This window comes from Selaginella moellendorffii, unplaced genomic scaffold (genome assembly GCF_000143415.4).
Source record: "Selaginella moellendorffii unplaced genomic scaffold, v1.0 SELMOscaffold_3, whole genome shotgun sequence".
Lineage (NCBI taxonomy): Eukaryota > Viridiplantae > Streptophyta > Lycopodiopsida > Selaginellales > Selaginellaceae > Selaginella > Selaginella moellendorffii.
Window position 1 is genome coordinate 2,236,944 of NW_003314264.1, and position 16,684 is coordinate 2,253,627.

Consider the following 16,684-nt stretch of genomic DNA (forward strand, 5'->3'; position numbering starts at 1 on the left):
GTTATTGCTTCCTGCCAGTATGTAGCCTTCTCCCCAGTCCATCGTCCAGTCCATGAGATCAGTAGCAAAGCTGGCACCTCCACAGGCCCGCCTCAAACCACTCGAGCTTGGCCCGGCTAAGCCCCTTGCAGTCCTTGACGTTGAGCGCCTCCAGAGCATTGCAAGCCGTCTTCATAACCAGCAGGCTCCGGTCCGTCACGCGCCCGCACCCGGCCAGAGACAGCGTCTTCAGAGACGAGCCTTTGGCGAGTACTAGAGCCACCATGCCGTCATCCGTCACGTCGCAGCCGGCGAGGCTGAGCTCCTGCACTGCCTGCGGCCCCTGAGCAACGTATCGAATCCCCTGGTCCGTGACGCTCGCACACCCGTCCAGCGTGAGCAACCCGAGAGAGGGGCAAAAACTCGCTACCGCAGCGAGTGCCCGGTTCGTCAGCCTCGTACAACCGGACAGGTTGAGAGAAGTTAAGCCGGACCCGCTCGCTAACAGGAAAGGGACCAGGGACTCGTCCGAGAGAGCCGTAAAGCCGCTGACGTCGAGCTCCAGGAGACAGGAGCTTCCAGATCCAGAGAGGCTAGCCAAAAGTCCGGCTCCCACTCCAGTGCAGTTGACGATGCCCAGAACTTTAAGAGACCGGGACCCGCTCGATAACAGTGTCGTCGTCATCGTCGCAGCCGATGCCGTAAAGGCGCACTTCTCTAGGTGGAGGCCCTCCAGGAAAGTGCAGTCCTTCACGAAAGTGAGAAGCTTGCTCTCGTCCAGCGACGTGCAGTTGGCAAGAGACAAAAACTTGATCTCCTTGCTCGTTTTCCCAACGGAGTCTAGGAGACTGTCAGTGAGGCCGGGGCATGCCGAGATCTGGAGATGCTTGAGCTGCCCCATGCCGGAACTCTTGCCAAACAAAAAGAAGCCTTCCGAGCTTATCTTCTCGAGCTGCAACAGCTTGAGCTTCTGGAGTGAGCCGCCGTGTTCCCCAACCGCAACGAGACCTTCGTCGTTGATACTGAGCTTCTCGAGCTTCATGGCCTTCAACACCTTGCAGCTCGAAACAACCGCAGTGACGCCAACGCCCCCGACTTTGTTGCACCTGGAGACCGAGAGGCACGAAAGTTGAGAGCAGCGCTTCCCCACGGCCTGCAGTCCTTCGTCGCCAACTTTGTCGCAGCCATCCAGGGTCAAACTTGAGAGGAGAGGACAACCGGCCGCAATTGCCCGAAGAGCGGCATCTCCAAAGCCAGGACAGTTCATGATGTTGAGAACTTTGAGCTGCGGGCATCCCTTGCCAATCCAGCTGAATCCCACGTCGTCGATGTTTGGGCAGTCCCACACGGAAAGAACTTTGAGGTTCCCGCAGCAGATGCCAACAGAGGACATGCCAACGTTGCTCACGGCCTTGGACAGCTTCTGCCGAGGACCACCCTTGATGATAAGTTTCCCAAGGCCACCTCTAGACTGGGTTCCGAGAGCAACCACAGCCAGTCTAACATCTGTAGCTCGCTTTCCTTCCAGGATCCTCTTTAGCTCGTCGCCACTGCCAAGAGAAAGCTCTTGCTCGTCGTCCTTGATCTCGCTCGAGTGTAAGTGGCTCTGGAGCATCAGCCAGCGTGTGCACACGGAAGCACACGCGTAGCGATCGGCTGGAGCGGCCACGTACCGAAAGACTTCAACAAGGAGCTCCTCCGGAAGCGCATTAATGAGATCCTTGGGCTGGTACTTCTTTGCTGCCGGGACCGCTGTTGGTGGTGGAGTTGGAAGGAACCTCTTGGGAGCATTGTAAATTTCAGTGTTGCCAATCTCGCTCAGTTTCCTCCTCCGCCCGGTCTGGAGGCTCTGAAGGCCCCGGATCAGCTGCGAGCAAAGCTCCTCCTTGCTCAAGAACGCATACGAGTTCTCGTGAAGGAAAGACTTCTGGAACAAGTGGTTGAAACGGACATCTTCCAGCTCCATGGACATGGCTTCGCGACTCAAGAATCAACAGGCCTTTGGAAATGTCCTGCGTGCAGCATGCTCACTAAATGAGCGCGAGAAGGAAAAAAAAAAAAAACCTCAAGCACTTACACAATAGAACTCCCAGACCCATATGAAGCGAAGAAATGCGCCAATCTCACAACCTCGCCTAGCAATTTCACTGCACCAACACGCGCGTAAAGCCAAAGAACACTAAGATCCAGCCGCAAAACCCTAAGATCGAAGCAAATCCCCTCTAGAGGCCGCAACAATCATCCACATACCTTCTCGCTCGCGCCGTGCCGTGCCGCGCCGCGCCGCGCCCGCGCCGCTCTGAGATCGAGAAGCTCTCACCACCCCCTCTCGCTCGCTCGCTCTCCTCGCTCGCTCCAATCAATCGCCGCCTCGCTCCCTCTCGCTCACAATAAAAACCCTCGTCCCCCTCACCCAGTCCCTCCCCCCTCTCCTCTCGCGCACAGCAAAGATTCACCCCCCTTGCCCTCCCTTACACCTGGCGGATATTCGCCCGCCCTGGGCATATTCCGCTCCGTCGGGACGGAGACGGCGAGATCGACGGCCCTGGTTGGATTCGCGTTATCTACGACACCCCTTAGTTAATGGTTCAATGAATCCAGATAATATTTTCATCAACAAGGGGGCACATCCCTTTCAATCCGGATCTCTTTCTCTTTCCCTTTCGCGTATAAATTTTACTCTTTCTTTTTTTGCCTCTTTCGCTTCTTTGTTAGCTGGACGCATCATGCGAGCCTTTGAATCCAGCGCTGCAGTGGTTCTCATGTTTTGGCAAATACAATGCACAAGCACTCACCAGTCTGCGTTTCTGGTCTTCCATCACAGTTTTCGTCGCAAAGTTTACGGCGGCTCCACTCCACGCGCTTTTCCACCAACAAATCTCTACTTTGTTCATTCTTGCTTTCGTTTTGTTTTTTATTTTCTTTCGAGTCACTGCTGCGGCCTGCAGTGCTGCAAGTGTTTTGCTTAGATTTGAGCAAGTAAAGAAACGAACTTACAGATCATCGCAGGCCACAGAGTTCCAGGAAGTACGTCACGAAGGAGACAACTCCCAGCTGACAAGTTAATCTCGCCCACGAGCTTGGCTGCTGGTGGAGCTCCAAGAGATCGAGAGCGTTGCGAGAAGTTAAGGCCTGCAAGTAGGAAGAGAAACAAAAACCATCCCCAGAGTTACTAGATGTGGTTAGCATAAGAGAAAAGCAGCAGCCATTTGTTTTTTCTCGATTCCCTTATTTTACGCGGCTCAAATGCGAAAAACCCATTGGTTTCACTCAGTGGTAACCCCCACAGATCCTTCCCAAACATATAAAACACCAGCCCCACTAGATATCTGCATAACTTGGGCCGGGTGTGACTAGCTGCAAAACAGTCCCCTGTGAAATAAACAGCAATCCATCGCGAGAGGAAGCTTACTTTGTTCTCCAGCACTGTGCTGTCGGGGATCACGATTTTATCGGCCTTGGCATCGATGACAACCTTACCCTGTGCGACATCAAGTTGCAAAAAAGTAAAAATAAAATCCTCTCGGTACCTTTAGCGTGATATCTCTACCAAACCATACATCTCCCACCACTTTCAAGCTCTCCAGATACACGATGCTGGGAATGGCCTTGAACCTTTCCATGAAACTTCCAACCTGTGCGGCGATAACAAGTTGGCAGACAATCCAAAGGGACATGAGATTGAAAAACCTTTTTAAACTCGGGACCAAGATCAATTATCGGATTGTGCGGGGATTTTCTCGCAGGGTTCCGAATCATGGAGCCTTCCTTGACTGTGTACAGGTCGGACTGCAGAATTATCTTGTAAGTTACGTCTAACGTAAAAATATAAGCACATATACCTGGACCAACAACAGATCCGACGTTGCTTTGACAGGCAGAAACCTCGACCTCGGAACGTTGATACCAATGGCATTGTCAAAAAACTGCAGTAGCGCACTTCATATAAAATCAAATGCCTTTTAAAACACGTACTCGTATTGCAGCTCCTGCTGCAGTCTCAAGTTGTAAAACCTTGACGCCACTCACTTCCTGTACCAAGCACAGCATGAAAACTGATTATGGCTTGCAATCGTACCTTGGGGTTCGGAATGATTTCCATTTGCAGGGCCCCTTCCAAGACCAATCGATTGATGGCTTTCAAGTTCACCCACCTATTATTTTAAAGGATGACAAGCGGCAAAAAAATGCATCGTCCTTACAGATTATTGGTGTTGAAGATCTTGAACTTGTCGATGGACTTAAATTCACCCACCTACAATACAAAGTGACATTAGCCAGTGTCAAGGATTTAAAAGGCACTTACATGCTCTTCAGGGACTTGCGCGATTTCTAGTAACTGCAAGTTTGATCGACATGAGCAGCCATATTACATGCTGACAAAAACTTACTTGTACTCTGCCTTCATAAGATATCAGTGTTCCACCTTTCACATCGGCCAATGTTTTTGGCGTAACCTGAGTAAAAACCTTGATAATGAAATGCAGAAATTTGGAGACGTGTTTACCTCCATGCAGTACTGGTTCTTATGCTTAACGAGATGGTTTAAAATTTCTGCAAAACGTCAAGGATCTCAAAGATTTTACAAACAGAAACTGAAGGATACTGAGGTCGACTGTGGCTCCCAAATTATCGGCGTTTGCTATAAACACGTATTCTTTGCCCTGTCAGGCACTACATGGAGCTCCGATGACGAAAGTGAAAGAAAATACCTGTGCGACCAGTTTATCAAGAACCTTACTGTTGACAAGAGCCGGGAAAACGTCCCCGTGCCCAGGAGGATACCTGTGAACCAAAAACTTACAAATGCGCAGAGATTGAACCATTTCAATGTACCAGCCGTCCTTGTCAGTCTTGCCTTTTGATGGCCAAGGCATCACGTCTTCGGAAACGATACGTGGGTATTGGCTCTAAAAGAACATGAATGTGAAGACGCACGTACTTTGTGTACATACCTGCTTAAAAGTGATAATATCCAAGCTTGAATCCTTGTACTTTTTCAATATCTGCAAAAACCGAAATAAAAAACATGGAGTTTTCCACGCTCCAAACACACCTGTTCTGTATCTTCATCTGTGTTGAACGAGTTAAGAAGCACCAAAGGCACGTTCGAGCCATATTTGCGGTTAAGAACCTGAACAAGCGCAGACGTGGTTTTCTAAAAAAGAAGAGAACGAAATCGATACTACCTCTAGCTGCTGCACAATCAAGTCGAGGAACGTCTGACCGTCTCGCACTTCGATGACAGATCTGCCAGAAAAATTGGAAGCAAGCATCAGCTGTATGAAAAATATAAATAGGTAGAGCACTTACTTGGGACCAGTACAGCCCATTGTCGTTCCAAGACCTCCATTGAGCTTTAGAACAACAAGCTTGTCAAGCAAAGCCTTGGTCGCCGCGGGATCTAAAACAAGATGATAAAATGAAAATAGCTACAAGCGATCATATGCTCACCAGAAGGCGCAGGCTCGAGATCTTCATAAGGAACAACGTCCTTATTGGTAGGAGGCTGGATTTTTTCCCACTTAATCTGCTCGCCTTTGTCACTGTATTCCAATGCTCGAGCTCAATGCGCTTGAAGCAAATCAAAAAATTCCATCCACAATACCTAAGGTATCGTTGCACAAGACTCACAAATCCCTTCTTCTCGCTCTCGCTGCGATCGAAGAATCCATGAGCGGCCGGGCGCCAGAGCTCACAAATCTCTCACCTGATCTGATCCAATGTCCCCAGCTCCATCCAGATCTTGTCAATGATCTTCGCCGGCGCTTCCGTAGCTGCCGCCATGGAATCAAGCTGCTATTCTAGAAATCGAGAGGTCGCGCATCAGAAAAACGGGCCACGCAAGAAAATATTTTTACTGACCGCTCAACAGCCCAAATGAGAAAGAGGAGCAAATCAAAGCAGCCCTCTTCTTTCTTTGTATAGCAAAAACTTTTTATAACCAGCCTAAAATTTAACGGGTTAGCGCCTTTAACCGGAATACTTAATGCAGCATCCAGCTTTGCGTGGATGCAAAGCCCAAACAGCGCCACGTGTAGCGAGCAAGGCTGTGCCACTTGGAGTGATAATAGCCCAATACAAATGTACACAGTTATTTACAAGGGAAGCTCCCAGGGCATATCCCTCCAGTAGGATATCCATTCTCTAGTTTTTGCGTCTCTGGAGTTCTAAGCGATGGTGAAAGCTCGGATCACTTCCACGATTGGAGCTCGGCACATCGGGCATTTGGAGCCACCATTCTTTAGTTGATTCGCACACCTCAAGCACGTACACATATGTCCACATCTGTGAGAGCCAGCCAATCTGTGAGAAGGAAAAAAGAGCCAACAAAAAAAAAGAGCTCGAAACTTTACTAACCTGTAAAGAAGTGAATCGATCGACTTATCACAGCAAATGCAGCAAGTTCCTTTCTTAACCGGTATCCATTGCGATCCATCGCTACTTCGCTCTGGTAGTCCTGAAAAGAGAGTGTTTTTCTACGTTGTGCTTCAGCTAGTCGAGCGTACCTTTACCAGCAGAGTACATGCGCTGGAGAGCACCAGCAACCTCCTGGCGGATCGAGCGTTGCAACTCCATTTGCATATCCACAATTGTCTCCACCATTCGCTGCAAGTCACCGAGGCCTTGCTGCAGATAGGAGATATCAGCTCGCAACTGGCTTGCGTTGTCCCAAACCTGGAATGGGAATGAAGCTTGGTTGGAAAACAAAGGGAGGAAAGAGAAGCAACGATAAGTTACCATGTATGACGAAGATGGACGAGGCCACTGGCCATGAACGAATTCCTGCTGCCAAAGCCTTTGTATTGGCAGGGGTGGAGGTGGTGGAGGGATCGTAGGACGCTGTTCGGGTCGCTCTGTTTGTGCCTCCGGTGCGACGTCATTCTGTGGTTGAGCAGCGGCGTTGTTGTTCTCAACCGGCCAGGGAACTTGCCTGTGGATGAAAGATCTGATGAGCTGATCCAGTCGCTCTCGAAACTCACTCGCCAGCACGTTTGTGACACTTCTCCTGTGAACAGAACATTGAAGCTGACTGACAACCACTCTAAGCAAATCGAAGAAAGCTCAAACCTTCCGAGTAGTTCCCGTAGTTCCACGTTATACGCGGTGGCCTCCTCCAACTCATTCATTCTTCGAGCGGCCGTCCATGTCCTGTCGTGTTCATCGGACGTTTCAGGACTGTCCTCGAGATTTGTAGCTTGAACACGAACGACTGACTCCAATCTTGAACGGAACCCCTCCCTGCTTTGGTCAAGTGTTAAGAAACATGCACTCACACGTTGAATTGGATCACCTTAGCCCGCTGACGGCTCGCCTCTGCCTGAGCTGGCCCAGTTCTCTTGCAGCTGATGATATATGACGTTCTTCTTCTTCATGTCTGCCGCCATTAGCCAGAAATCTGCCTCGCAATAGCGACTGGAGAGGACAAAAAAATGTTCAAAACAAACGCAGAAAATATAGAGATAATTTACTTACCTGAAGTCTCCCACGGTGAGGGAACCTCGAAACAACCCGATTCTCCGATAGCCCTTCGAGTTCTTGTTGCCTCTCCCTCTCTGTTCTTATAAGGAGGTCCAATATCAGTTGTCTATCACGACGACGTTGAGACTCCCAGCTTTCGTTGGTTGTAGTGTCATCCGTGCCTGAGACTTCTCTTGGTGCAGTAGGACGCAGCCACTCCCTTGCGAGCTGCCTCACTCTTTCTCTCTCGTTCAAATCGAGCAGCTCGTTTTGCTCTCGTCGCGACTGGTTGATCTGGTCGTCGGTGCCAACTCTCTCGTTCAGCCAACGATTCATAATTTGTCTCACGCTCTGGCGAGACGTGCCACCACCGTCGTCAGCTACCTGGCGTGTCTCGTCATCTCTAGAAGCTTCAAAGCTTCCAGGTATTTCGCCCACTCTGGAAGCTGGAGTTTGCTCCGCACCATCGTCGGGACTAGGAGTCTCGGCGGTAGTAGTAACAGTAGCAGTAGCGTCTTCTCTCTCAGCTTCACTGCTCGCCACCCTTCTCGAAACACCCCTTCCGACACTCCTTTCGTCTTCTAATCCCCTCCACATTTCCAACAAAGGCGATGGTCGACGCTGGTGATCGAGCCTCTCTCCTGACGAAGGTGGCGGAACCGAGTCTCTCAAAAACGAAGAGTCGAGCATCGACACTGCATGGAGCCCGGCAAGAGCTAGAAGCTCCGCTTGCCGGGCTTGCCGCTCCATAGTGGTGATGACGTTCTGTGCTTGTCTATCATACCACCGACGAAGAATCTGCGACGGCCTCCCCGTGAAATCATCGTCCACCCGTCCTTCCTGCGACTCGGCGTTGCTACCACTGTTTCTATTGCCCTCTTCTTCGTCAAACGAGCCACAGCCATCACACTGGAGCTGGAAATCCAAATCCTCGCGGTTTGAGTTGCTGGTGCTGCTCGACGCAAGCGCCATACAGTTATCGAAATGGTCACGCACCAATTCTTCCAATCCCCGCCGGAATTCCGCGTCCACGGATTGTTTGTCGGGAGCTTCTCCTCCTTCCTTTTGTTGCAACTGGATCATGGTTGCGATTTTCTCGTCCAAAGTGCTGCCTCTTCCGTCTTCAATCCCAGCAAGTCCCGGCATTTTCCCTCTTCTCACTGTGAATCAAACGAAGAGAAATCTTATCCCCTATCGGCGATAACCTAGCTAGCCAAAGCACTCACCTGGAATGCGAGGATCGATGACGAAGAGCGCGCTGAGCTAAAACCACTTGCGAAAGCTCCCACTGATCGCCATCAAGGGCGCGAATTGCTGGCGATTTCGCGAGTTCCAGCGCAGCGGCACAATTCGTGACGCATCCATCGCCGGGGTCCCCTGCCAGTGGCGCCGCAGCTCCGAATCATCGGCAGCAGCTCCATGGCCATCGATCGCTCGGCCGCGCCCTCTCTTCTCCGCATCCCACAAACACTCGCAAACCAATAAAAATAAAACCCAAATAGGTCTCGGGGTCGAGTCCAAAGGGCCACAAAAGCATCTTTGTGAATATTCACCGTCTTTGAATTTGCAAAACTGCCGGGAAAACGCGAAACGCATGAGAAGGGTATTTATTTTTCGTTCTTTACTTTCTTGAAATTTTGAAATGCTACATAGCTTTTTGTGTAGTAGTAGTAGAAAAATCTTCCAATCCTACGCATAGTTTTCCCTCTTGCCAATCCCAAAATGAAGACTGCTGCTATCTACATGAACGCTGTGATTGTGAAGAACCAAAAAGCGATGATCTCTCCCAAAAACCGTGAGAGGAAGAAAGGGCAACGATCGCTCCAAGAGAGAGAGCGATGATCTCTCCCAAACGAGAGTGAGAGAGCGAGACAACGGACGAAAAGAACCAGAACCAAAAAGAGAGGAGAAATTTCGAGAGGAATGAGCGAGATTGAGCGAGCGAGAGAGAGAAAGAGAAGGAGCTCTAGCTCTGATTTGGGCAATCGCGAGCGAAATGTCCCTGCTTCCCGCAAGAGTAGCACCCGGCTCTCGCGACGCTGCAATCCCTCGCCAGATGCCCCGGCTCGTTGCAATTGAAGCACCTGCCACCGCCATAGCCGAATCCTCCACCGATGCCGCCGCCGCGCGATACCATGCCCATCCCACGCCCGCGGCCTCTTGCGCCGCCCCTGCCGCCACGATTGTTATTGTAGCCGCCGGCGCTGTTGCTCACCGATCCATTGCCGCCGCCGGAGCCATCGTCTTCCCTTGCCGCCCCCTCCACGAACGCGCCTTTGGGACCAGTGACATTCCCAGCGCGCATCCGGCCGTCCTGGCCGAGCTCCACCACGTACTCGACGATCTCGCCCTCGCGCAGCGATCGGAATCCCTCGGCGTGGATGCTCGTCTGGTGGACGAAAATATCTGGCGAGCCGTCATCCGGGGTGATGAATCCAAACCCTCGCGTTGGACTGAACCATTTCACCTTGCCGAACATCAGATCCTCCACATTATCGGCCCCGGCCTCCGGATTATCCATCGCGGCCGCCTTGGCAGGCACGGGATTGCTGTTCTTGGATGGTTGCTGCTGCTGCTGCTGCTTTACGGGCGACGCCTTCGATCCGGCAGCGGCCGCCGATCCAGACGCCTTCTTGCCACCGTCCGCCATGGATCGCTCAACAACTTCGACCGATCGAAGCACGAGCTCTATCAAACCCTAATAAGCACCTCTAACGCTTATTCTGGCGATACCGGGCCACTAAAACTAGAGCCCACCGACGGCCACGATGGAGGCCCCCCACTGGCCAGCGGACGGCCGGATGACGCCTCTGCGTTGTGGCGCTAATTTAAGGCAATGCATGGCATAAATACCCACCCAATCACTCTTAAACCTCGTCCTTCCAGTCTAGCCATTTGTGGAGCACTCTTTGGAGCTCCTGTTTCGTACAGGGCTTCCGTACGTAGTCGTCCATGCCACACTCCAGACACTTTTCTAGCTCGCTTTCCATGGTGGCTGCCGTCAATGCGACGATTGGAGTGAGCTTCTGCTTCGATCGGATCAAGCGAGACGCCTGGAAGCCATCGAGAACCTGGAAAGTTTCACCAAGATACAGTCTGAGTTTCTTAAAAGAAGCAACAAGAACTTCTTATCCATACCGGCATATGGCAGTCCATGAAGATGAGATCATACTCGACTGGCTTGTCCACGATCGACACTGCCTCCTGGCCATTGCAAGCGACGTCGACGGTGCAGCCGAGATTGTTGAGCAGCCGGATCGCCACCATTTGGTTCACCTTGTTGTCTTCCTAAAAGTTTCGCGAGAAATGTAGAAAGTAAACGATCATTGTCTGTGGAGTTGAGCGAAAAAAACTTACGACAACAAGGACTTTGGGGTGTCTTCTGGTTTGAGCCTTGTCCCCGGCCTTGGATCTGTTACTGCTCGCCAACGCAGGCCCTGGAGAAGAAGACTTTGCTTGTGAGAATATCAAGAGAACAAGGAAGTTACGTGAGGCTTCTTCGAAGCTTTTAAAGCCGAGAAGATTAAAGGTCTTGAGGAGTGCATCTTTGAGCGTCGACTGTCGCAGCGGCCTGCTGAGGGTACAGCTGAATCCATACGCCTCTTGAGCATTTACCCGGTGTCCTACGGGCTTGAGAAGTATAAACTTCGTGCCTGGAAACTCCTCCGCGATTCTTTTGATCTGGAGTTTCTTTTGAAACGTCTCGACGAGGACGTTATCAACCACAGCAACTGGAAAAATTCAGAAAATTCAGAAACAAAGAAACACCTTCAAGAAGCTTTGGTAGTACCATGGAATCGATTCGCAAGCAGTTTGAGCGCACTGGCAACATCTCCGGAACACTGGCATTCAATCCCCCAGCTCTCAATCTGCTCACACATGACTTGCCTGGTGATCTTGTGATTGTCGATGACCAGAATTCTAGGCCGTGCTTGGAATCTGCTACTATAAAGAAGTGGAACTTGATGCCGGTTCTTCTCAGAGACAACATCAATCTCCAAAGGTATACTAAAAGAGAAAGTCGATCCAACACCTTCACGACTTTCCACAACAATCTCACCACCCATGAGGTCGACCTGTGTACGGTTGAAGCCGGATTGAATACGGACAACATTGAGAAACTTTGCATACCAGGCTCTTTGACACGGCCAGGCCCAAGCCCGTCCCACCATACATGCTGCTCGTCAGCTGATCACACTGAGAAAACTTCTCAAACAACAGCCCCAGCTTGTCCTCGGCGATTCTGGAAATTGTTTCTGTCAGCTTTTAAATGATACGGTCCAAAGACCTCACCCGATGCCAGAATCAGATATTGAAAACTTGAAGTATTCCACCGGCTTGACATGTTTTGCATCGCTGTCAAGTTCACGTCCCTGCTACTACACACGATCTCAAGCTTTTTACTTCGAAAAGAAACGTTACTGAGAAAGAAATCCACCTTAAAGGAGTTAACATCCTTGCTGCAACTCCGACATTCCCAGAAATCCGTGGCCTTGAGTTGCTTCTGGCAACTCTTACACAGCAAACTCACATTAACGAGAATGTGTCCCGCGTGCGTGAACTTACAAGAATTTCCGATGAGGTTTATAAGAACCTGTAGAAGAAACAAAAATAAGTACAAAATATAAAGAAAGAAAAACTCTACCTGACGCAATCGTATTGTGTCCACTGAGACGGCAAAGAAAGGAGAGTCATAATGGACTACGAGCTCCACCCCCTTGGGTTCCACACGAAGTGCCAACATGCTTCCAACATCTTCTACAAGACTGCGAAGGTTGCACGGGACTGGCGCAATTGTCAGCTTCCCAGCATCGATTTTCGAGAAGTCCAGAATGTCGTTTATTATCGAAAGTAAACACTCCCCGGAAGTTCTAATGGTTTCCAGGCATTCTTCCTGATCCGGAGTTGGATCAGTGTCGAGTAGAACAGAGGCCATCCCTATCACACCATTGAGCGGCGTACGGATTTCGTGGCTCATCACCTGAAAGAAAAGAAAAGAAACACTTTCAAACACTCGCATGGAAATATGAACTTACAGCTAAAAATTCTGATCTGGCTTTGGCAGCAGATTCCGCCTTGTCTCGAGCTTCGGCCAGATTTGCTATTAGCCTCTCCTGCTCCTCTTCCCATCGGATTCTTTCCGTGATGTCACTTAATGAGCCAGCCATTCGAAGTGGATTTCCTTGTTCATCCCAAAGCGCTTGACCTCTCAACCGAAACCAGCAGTACTTGTCTTGGCTCGTTCTAATCGGTGTCTCGATGTGAAAAGGGGACCCAACTGTTTTGTGAGCGGCTAAATAGTCTTTGAGCGCGGTCTGGACACAATCTACAAAGAAAAACAATGAAACATCGGGAAGAAGAAAACAAAAAGACCAACCTCGATAGCTTGAATGAAGCCTGTTTATAAGCACATCAAGCGTGTCTGCACTTTCACAACTCTGCTCGATACCAAGCATGTTCTTGCAACGCGCTGAGTAGAACACCTTGTTGGTTCTGATGTCCCAATCCCACAAGCCATCGTTAGAACCACGAACAGCAAGAGCAAAGCGCTCCTCACTCAATCTTAACGATTCTTCAGCCTCCTTTCGCCATGTAATGTCTTCGATGATTCCTACATGGCTACACCCGATGAAACTCGAGTTAAGTAAACGTATCAATCCATCAGAAAAACAAGGAAGACAACCAAAATTTCTACACACCTTTCGTTCTCAAAACAACCTGGCATGTCCACTGATTGGCAATTCACCCATCTCCAGCTACCATTTTTGTGTATCAGCCTGAACTCGACATTCAATCCTCCCTCCCGCAGTGTGATTGCTTGATCCCAAACTTCCTGAATTTCCATTTTCAAAACGAAGGACGGAAAAGGAAAAAAAAACGAGAGAAAACCCACACCTGAAGATCTTCTGGATGAACGTGTTCGACCCATCTCAGACCAAGCAACTCCTCTTGGGAGCATCCTGTCATGTTTTGGTAGGCAGCGTTTGTGAAAGTGTTGTGTGCATCTGTGCTGCAGATAAAAACCCCTCTGGGAACATTAGTCTTTGGCCCTCTGGCCATGAAGTTCACCACTGGCCCTTCTCTGGTCACTACAACGCCACTATTTTATGCTGCAACCCGCGTGACTCTGCAAGATAAGAAATTATGAACTGGCTTGCAGCTGCCAAAAAATTGACTAAGGGATGAAGTCCAAGCACAACACTCACTGGAAAGGCGAAAAAAACAACACAACACACTTGTGTATGAGCACCGCAGACGTAAAGCTAAAAGAGTCAAAAACTACCAGCCTAGCTCTCATGCACACATACACGATTCAACTCAAGGCTCTATCCTTTGCCAAAGAAAATATAAAAAAACACAGGAAGCACAGGAAACATCGAAACGAGAGGCGGAACAACTTGCCGAAAGCTTCCCATCCATGCAACAAGGCCACTGTCGTGATCTAGAGCGAGCTCACGTGAGTGACTGTGTAAAGCCCCATTCCCGCTATTTAGGCACAGTTTCTCCAGCTGAACAAAGGCAACAGTTTAGAGAAAAGCATCCAAAGTTCATCCACGGAGAAATTGCTCACCTACATTTTCTTCGCCGCATTTTTTTCCCATGTTTTTCTTTCAGCTCTCGGCGCAGAAACTGCGTGTTCCAGCGACAAGTGGATGCGTCGTTCTCTGTATCAACCCGTGTTGACTTGCACAGCCGAAGTACTAGCACCTGAAAACGATGGAGCAAGAAAGAAAAAAAATCTCTCAGTGGCTCCATAAACACCACACATTAAAAATCACGTACACAAACTAGAGGAAAAAAGTCCCTTCCTTGCGCTTGCGCCGGTGCCGATAGGATGATCCATCATCCGGGCTTTCCGTGGGCCCGAAAGACAATGCTTGGACAAGAAATAGAGATAAAGCCTCAAACCACTCGCGATCATATGATCCCTACGAAGAAAAGCCTCAAACCTCTCGCAATCGTATGATCCCTACGAAGGAGAAAATCTTACCCCGCGAGAAAATTCCTCTCCTTCGTTGCGCGTCCCTACCAGATCCATTCTAGGGTTTATGCCCACTCCCGCCCAAATCAACCGGTCGAGCGCTCGAATCCCAGCACAAACTTGTGCACAACCAGTTTCGTGTTCGACTCCTGGGAACTCGAAATTCCACTTCAGATTTTAGGGTTCCAGCGAAACCCTTGGCGCTTCCTTCCCCGCGCGGAGGTGAGGGGGATTATCAATCCATCCAGCAATGCGGCGGCAGCTATAGCATTCGAGATCTCTAGGATGGGGCGGCCGCTCGTCTACGACATCATCGACAGGCCTGCTAGCAGCTGCCTGATCGCGCTGTGCAGCGCGGTGTGGCTCTACATCCAGCACCGGAGCATCGGCTACGCGGAGGTTGGGATGAGCTACGAGACGGTGGTGCTCCAGGGGCAGTACTGGCGGATCCTCACCTCCTCCTTCTCGCACATAAGCTTCCTCCACCTCGTCTTCAACATGAGCGCACTGTGGAGCCTGGGCATGGTGGAGGGCCTCAAGGGGATCGGCCTGGGGATCACCTTCTACGTCCACTACACGCTCCTTCTCGTGCTTCTCTCGGCGGCGCTCGTCCTGGGGATCTACCACTTCCTCGTCCATCGCTTCAATCTGGAGCTCTACAAGCGTGTCTCGGCGGTGGGGTACTCGTGCGTGGTTTTCGGCTGGATGACGATCCTGGCGTCCAAGCAGCCATCGTCCAAGCTCGAGCTCTTCGGCCTCCTCTCGCTCCCCATCAACTTTGCGCCATTCGAGTCGCTGGTTTTCACGTCCATCATCGTCCCCAAGGCCAGCTTCCTGGGACACCTCGCCGGGATCATCGTCGGCTACTTGATCGCGTGGGGGTCGATCCAGGGGATGACGAACTACTGGTTTGTATCGCTGCTGGCGTGGATGGTCTTGCTGCTCGGGCTCAGCATCCACAGGACGTCGTCGTATCAGTTTTGGTTCCTCCAGATCGAGCCCGTCGCAGATCCCAGCGTCCCGCAGCTCTCCAACTCTCCCACGCTGCTGCAAAGCTCTTCGTTTGCTACTGCTCCACCGGTTTTTGGAAGCCAACTCGTTTGATTCAGATGGAAACGAAGTAGAGTTGAGAGGTACACTACCAGACTCTTCTCTCATCGTTTCATACTTGCTCTCGCTTCCATTAGGCTCTTTGTTTCGCTCGATTGTTTACCTGAGGCTCTGCGACTGCGTCCAAGTGCATTGTCTTCGGTTCTCCACGTTTCAAAGAATGGTAACTTCTTGTTGTCGTTCTGCTTTTGCTTTTTGTTCTTTCTCGTTGTGTGTAAACTTCTTATGGTGCAGGGGCTCAAGATGGAGGTGATTCCACTCGCTCACAAAGCCATTGAAATTTCTTGGAGATAGAACAGAAAAAGCGTCGTTTTTTAAAATTCTTTTCGAGCGAGATTTACAGTGTCTGCGCATTTGAGAGAGAAAAAAATTAGGCTTGTCTGAACCCAGGTCCGAACTGGGGATCTTTAGTGTGTGAGACTAGCATGATGACCAACTACACCATCCTGGAGGTAGTGTACAAATTTCTGTGGAGCTCTAAGAGAATATATTTGTGAAAATCTGTATATACTTAATAGAATATATTTAACAGACCAAATAAAATATATGTTTTATTATTAAAGATCTGGGAATTTTTGGGTATAATGTTTCTTCATGTGGCATTATTATGGATTTTACTAAAGTTTTCACCCTTTTTGAATGTTATATTTAATTTTTATTTATGATGTTTAATATTTCTTTTCTTTTATGAATTTATGTTGACATTTCATTTGAGACTTCTCCAAAATTGTTCTGTGAGGGCCAAGTGTATGGCTACGATGCCATATACTAATATTAGCATAGTGGGATTTTGGTAGCCGTCGAATTGGTTTCAATCTGGACCACTCGCTCCTGTATATAAGCTAAGGTTTTTGGGTTAATTAATATGCACATTTTTATATTCCCTTTCCATATTCCATGCACTCACATTGGTGGAGATGAGGGGCACTTTTGATTGTCTTTGGGAAGTGTTTAGATTTGGGATTTCGGTTTAGATCTAACTTTTGCATCGTCTAGATCCAACCTTTTCCATTTCCTTTTTCTTGTTCTTTCCTTTTAGGATTTTGGTTTAAATCTAGTTTTTTGCATTGTCTAAATCTACCATTTCCTTCCAGCTTTTTGTCATTTCTTTTCTTTTGCTCTTTCTTTTTCGTTCATCTTCATGGCAGATCA

At 49.6% G+C, this 16,684-nt stretch overlaps 6 protein-coding genes across 8 annotated transcripts; 1 reads left to right on the forward strand and 5 right to left on the reverse strand.

Moving 5' to 3' along the window:
* Positions 1-6: 6 nt before the first annotated feature.
* LOC9655218 (EIN3-binding F-box protein 1) lies at positions 7-2,366 on the reverse strand. Its single transcript, XM_002963643.2, has 3 exons — positions 2,230-2,366; positions 2,057-2,126; positions 7-1,991 (listed from the first exon to the last, which is right to left on the reverse strand). Exon 3 carries the CDS (start codon positions 1,949-1,951, stop codon positions 59-61), a length of 1,893 nt encoding a protein of 630 aa, XP_002963689.2. The 5' UTR covers positions 1,952-1,991; positions 2,057-2,126; positions 2,230-2,366; the 3' UTR covers positions 7-58.
* An 803-nt stretch (positions 2,367-3,169) lies between these two features.
* On the reverse strand, positions 3,170-5,777 carry LOC9655219 (UTP--glucose-1-phosphate uridylyltransferase). The gene is made up of 21 exons (XM_002963644.2): positions 5,690-5,777; positions 5,588-5,635; positions 5,434-5,525; positions 5,293-5,383; positions 5,169-5,229; positions 5,036-5,113; positions 4,935-4,985; positions 4,816-4,889; positions 4,692-4,764; positions 4,586-4,643; positions 4,487-4,533; positions 4,371-4,436; positions 4,286-4,318; positions 4,182-4,234; positions 4,058-4,133; positions 3,955-4,011; positions 3,822-3,905; positions 3,670-3,768; positions 3,510-3,614; positions 3,392-3,460; positions 3,170-3,336 (listed from the first exon to the last, which is right to left on the reverse strand). The coding sequence occupies exons 1-21, from the start codon at positions 5,764-5,766 to the stop codon at positions 3,301-3,303; spliced, it is 1,428 nt and encodes a 475-aa protein (XP_002963690.2). The 5' UTR covers positions 5,767-5,777; the 3' UTR covers positions 3,170-3,300.
* Positions 5,778-6,017: 240 nt separating this feature from the next.
* On the reverse strand, positions 6,018-8,903 carry LOC9655220. Of its 2 annotated transcripts, none has more exons than XM_024667098.1 (8): positions 8,667-8,903; positions 7,456-8,600; positions 7,274-7,395; positions 7,051-7,221; positions 6,721-6,988; positions 6,489-6,657; positions 6,340-6,430; positions 6,018-6,267 (listed from the first exon to the last, which is right to left on the reverse strand). In XM_024667098.1, exons 2-8 carry the CDS (start codon positions 8,584-8,586, stop codon positions 6,150-6,152), a joined length of 2,070 nt encoding a protein of 689 aa, XP_024522866.1. In that variant the 5' UTR covers positions 8,587-8,600; positions 8,667-8,903; the 3' UTR covers positions 6,018-6,149. The 2 variants fall into 2 exon arrangements, with proteins under 2 accessions (XP_024522866.1, XP_024522858.1); XM_024667090.1 differs by having other exon boundaries at positions 6,340-6,439.
* Positions 8,904-9,013: 110 nt separating this feature from the next.
* LOC9655221 (glycine-rich protein 2) lies at positions 9,014-10,107 on the reverse strand. Its single transcript, XM_002963646.2, has one exon. It carries the CDS (start codon positions 10,088-10,090, stop codon positions 9,407-9,409), a length of 684 nt encoding a protein of 227 aa, XP_002963692.2. The 5' UTR covers positions 10,091-10,107; the 3' UTR covers positions 9,014-9,406.
* A 63-nt stretch (positions 10,108-10,170) lies between these two features.
* On the reverse strand, positions 10,171-13,725 carry LOC9655222 (histidine kinase 5). 2 transcript variants are annotated; one of them, XM_002963647.2, is made up of 13 exons: positions 13,336-13,725; positions 13,140-13,273; positions 12,818-13,059; positions 12,477-12,766; positions 12,086-12,421; positions 11,879-12,034; positions 11,734-11,813; positions 11,572-11,683; positions 11,231-11,516; positions 10,929-11,171; positions 10,798-10,877; positions 10,579-10,728; positions 10,171-10,511 (listed from the first exon to the last, which is right to left on the reverse strand). In XM_002963647.2, exons 1-13 carry the CDS (start codon positions 13,498-13,500, stop codon positions 10,308-10,310), a joined length of 2,478 nt encoding a protein of 825 aa, XP_002963693.1. In that variant the 5' UTR covers positions 13,501-13,725; the 3' UTR covers positions 10,171-10,307. The 2 variants fall into 2 exon arrangements, with proteins under 2 accessions (XP_002963693.1, XP_024524199.1); XM_024668431.1 differs by lacking the exons at positions 13,140-13,273; positions 13,336-13,725 and having other exon boundaries at positions 11,734-11,816; positions 12,818-12,933; positions 12,998-13,043.
* Positions 13,726-14,631: 906 nt separating this feature from the next.
* LOC9655223 (RHOMBOID-like protein 13) lies at positions 14,632-16,032 on the forward strand. Its single transcript, XM_002963235.2, has 2 exons — positions 14,632-15,695; positions 15,767-16,032. The coding sequence occupies exon 1, from the start codon at positions 14,708-14,710 to the stop codon at positions 15,524-15,526; it is 819 nt and encodes a 272-aa protein (XP_002963281.1). The 5' UTR covers positions 14,632-14,707; the 3' UTR covers positions 15,527-15,695; positions 15,767-16,032.
* Positions 16,033-16,684: the final 652 nt, after the last annotated feature.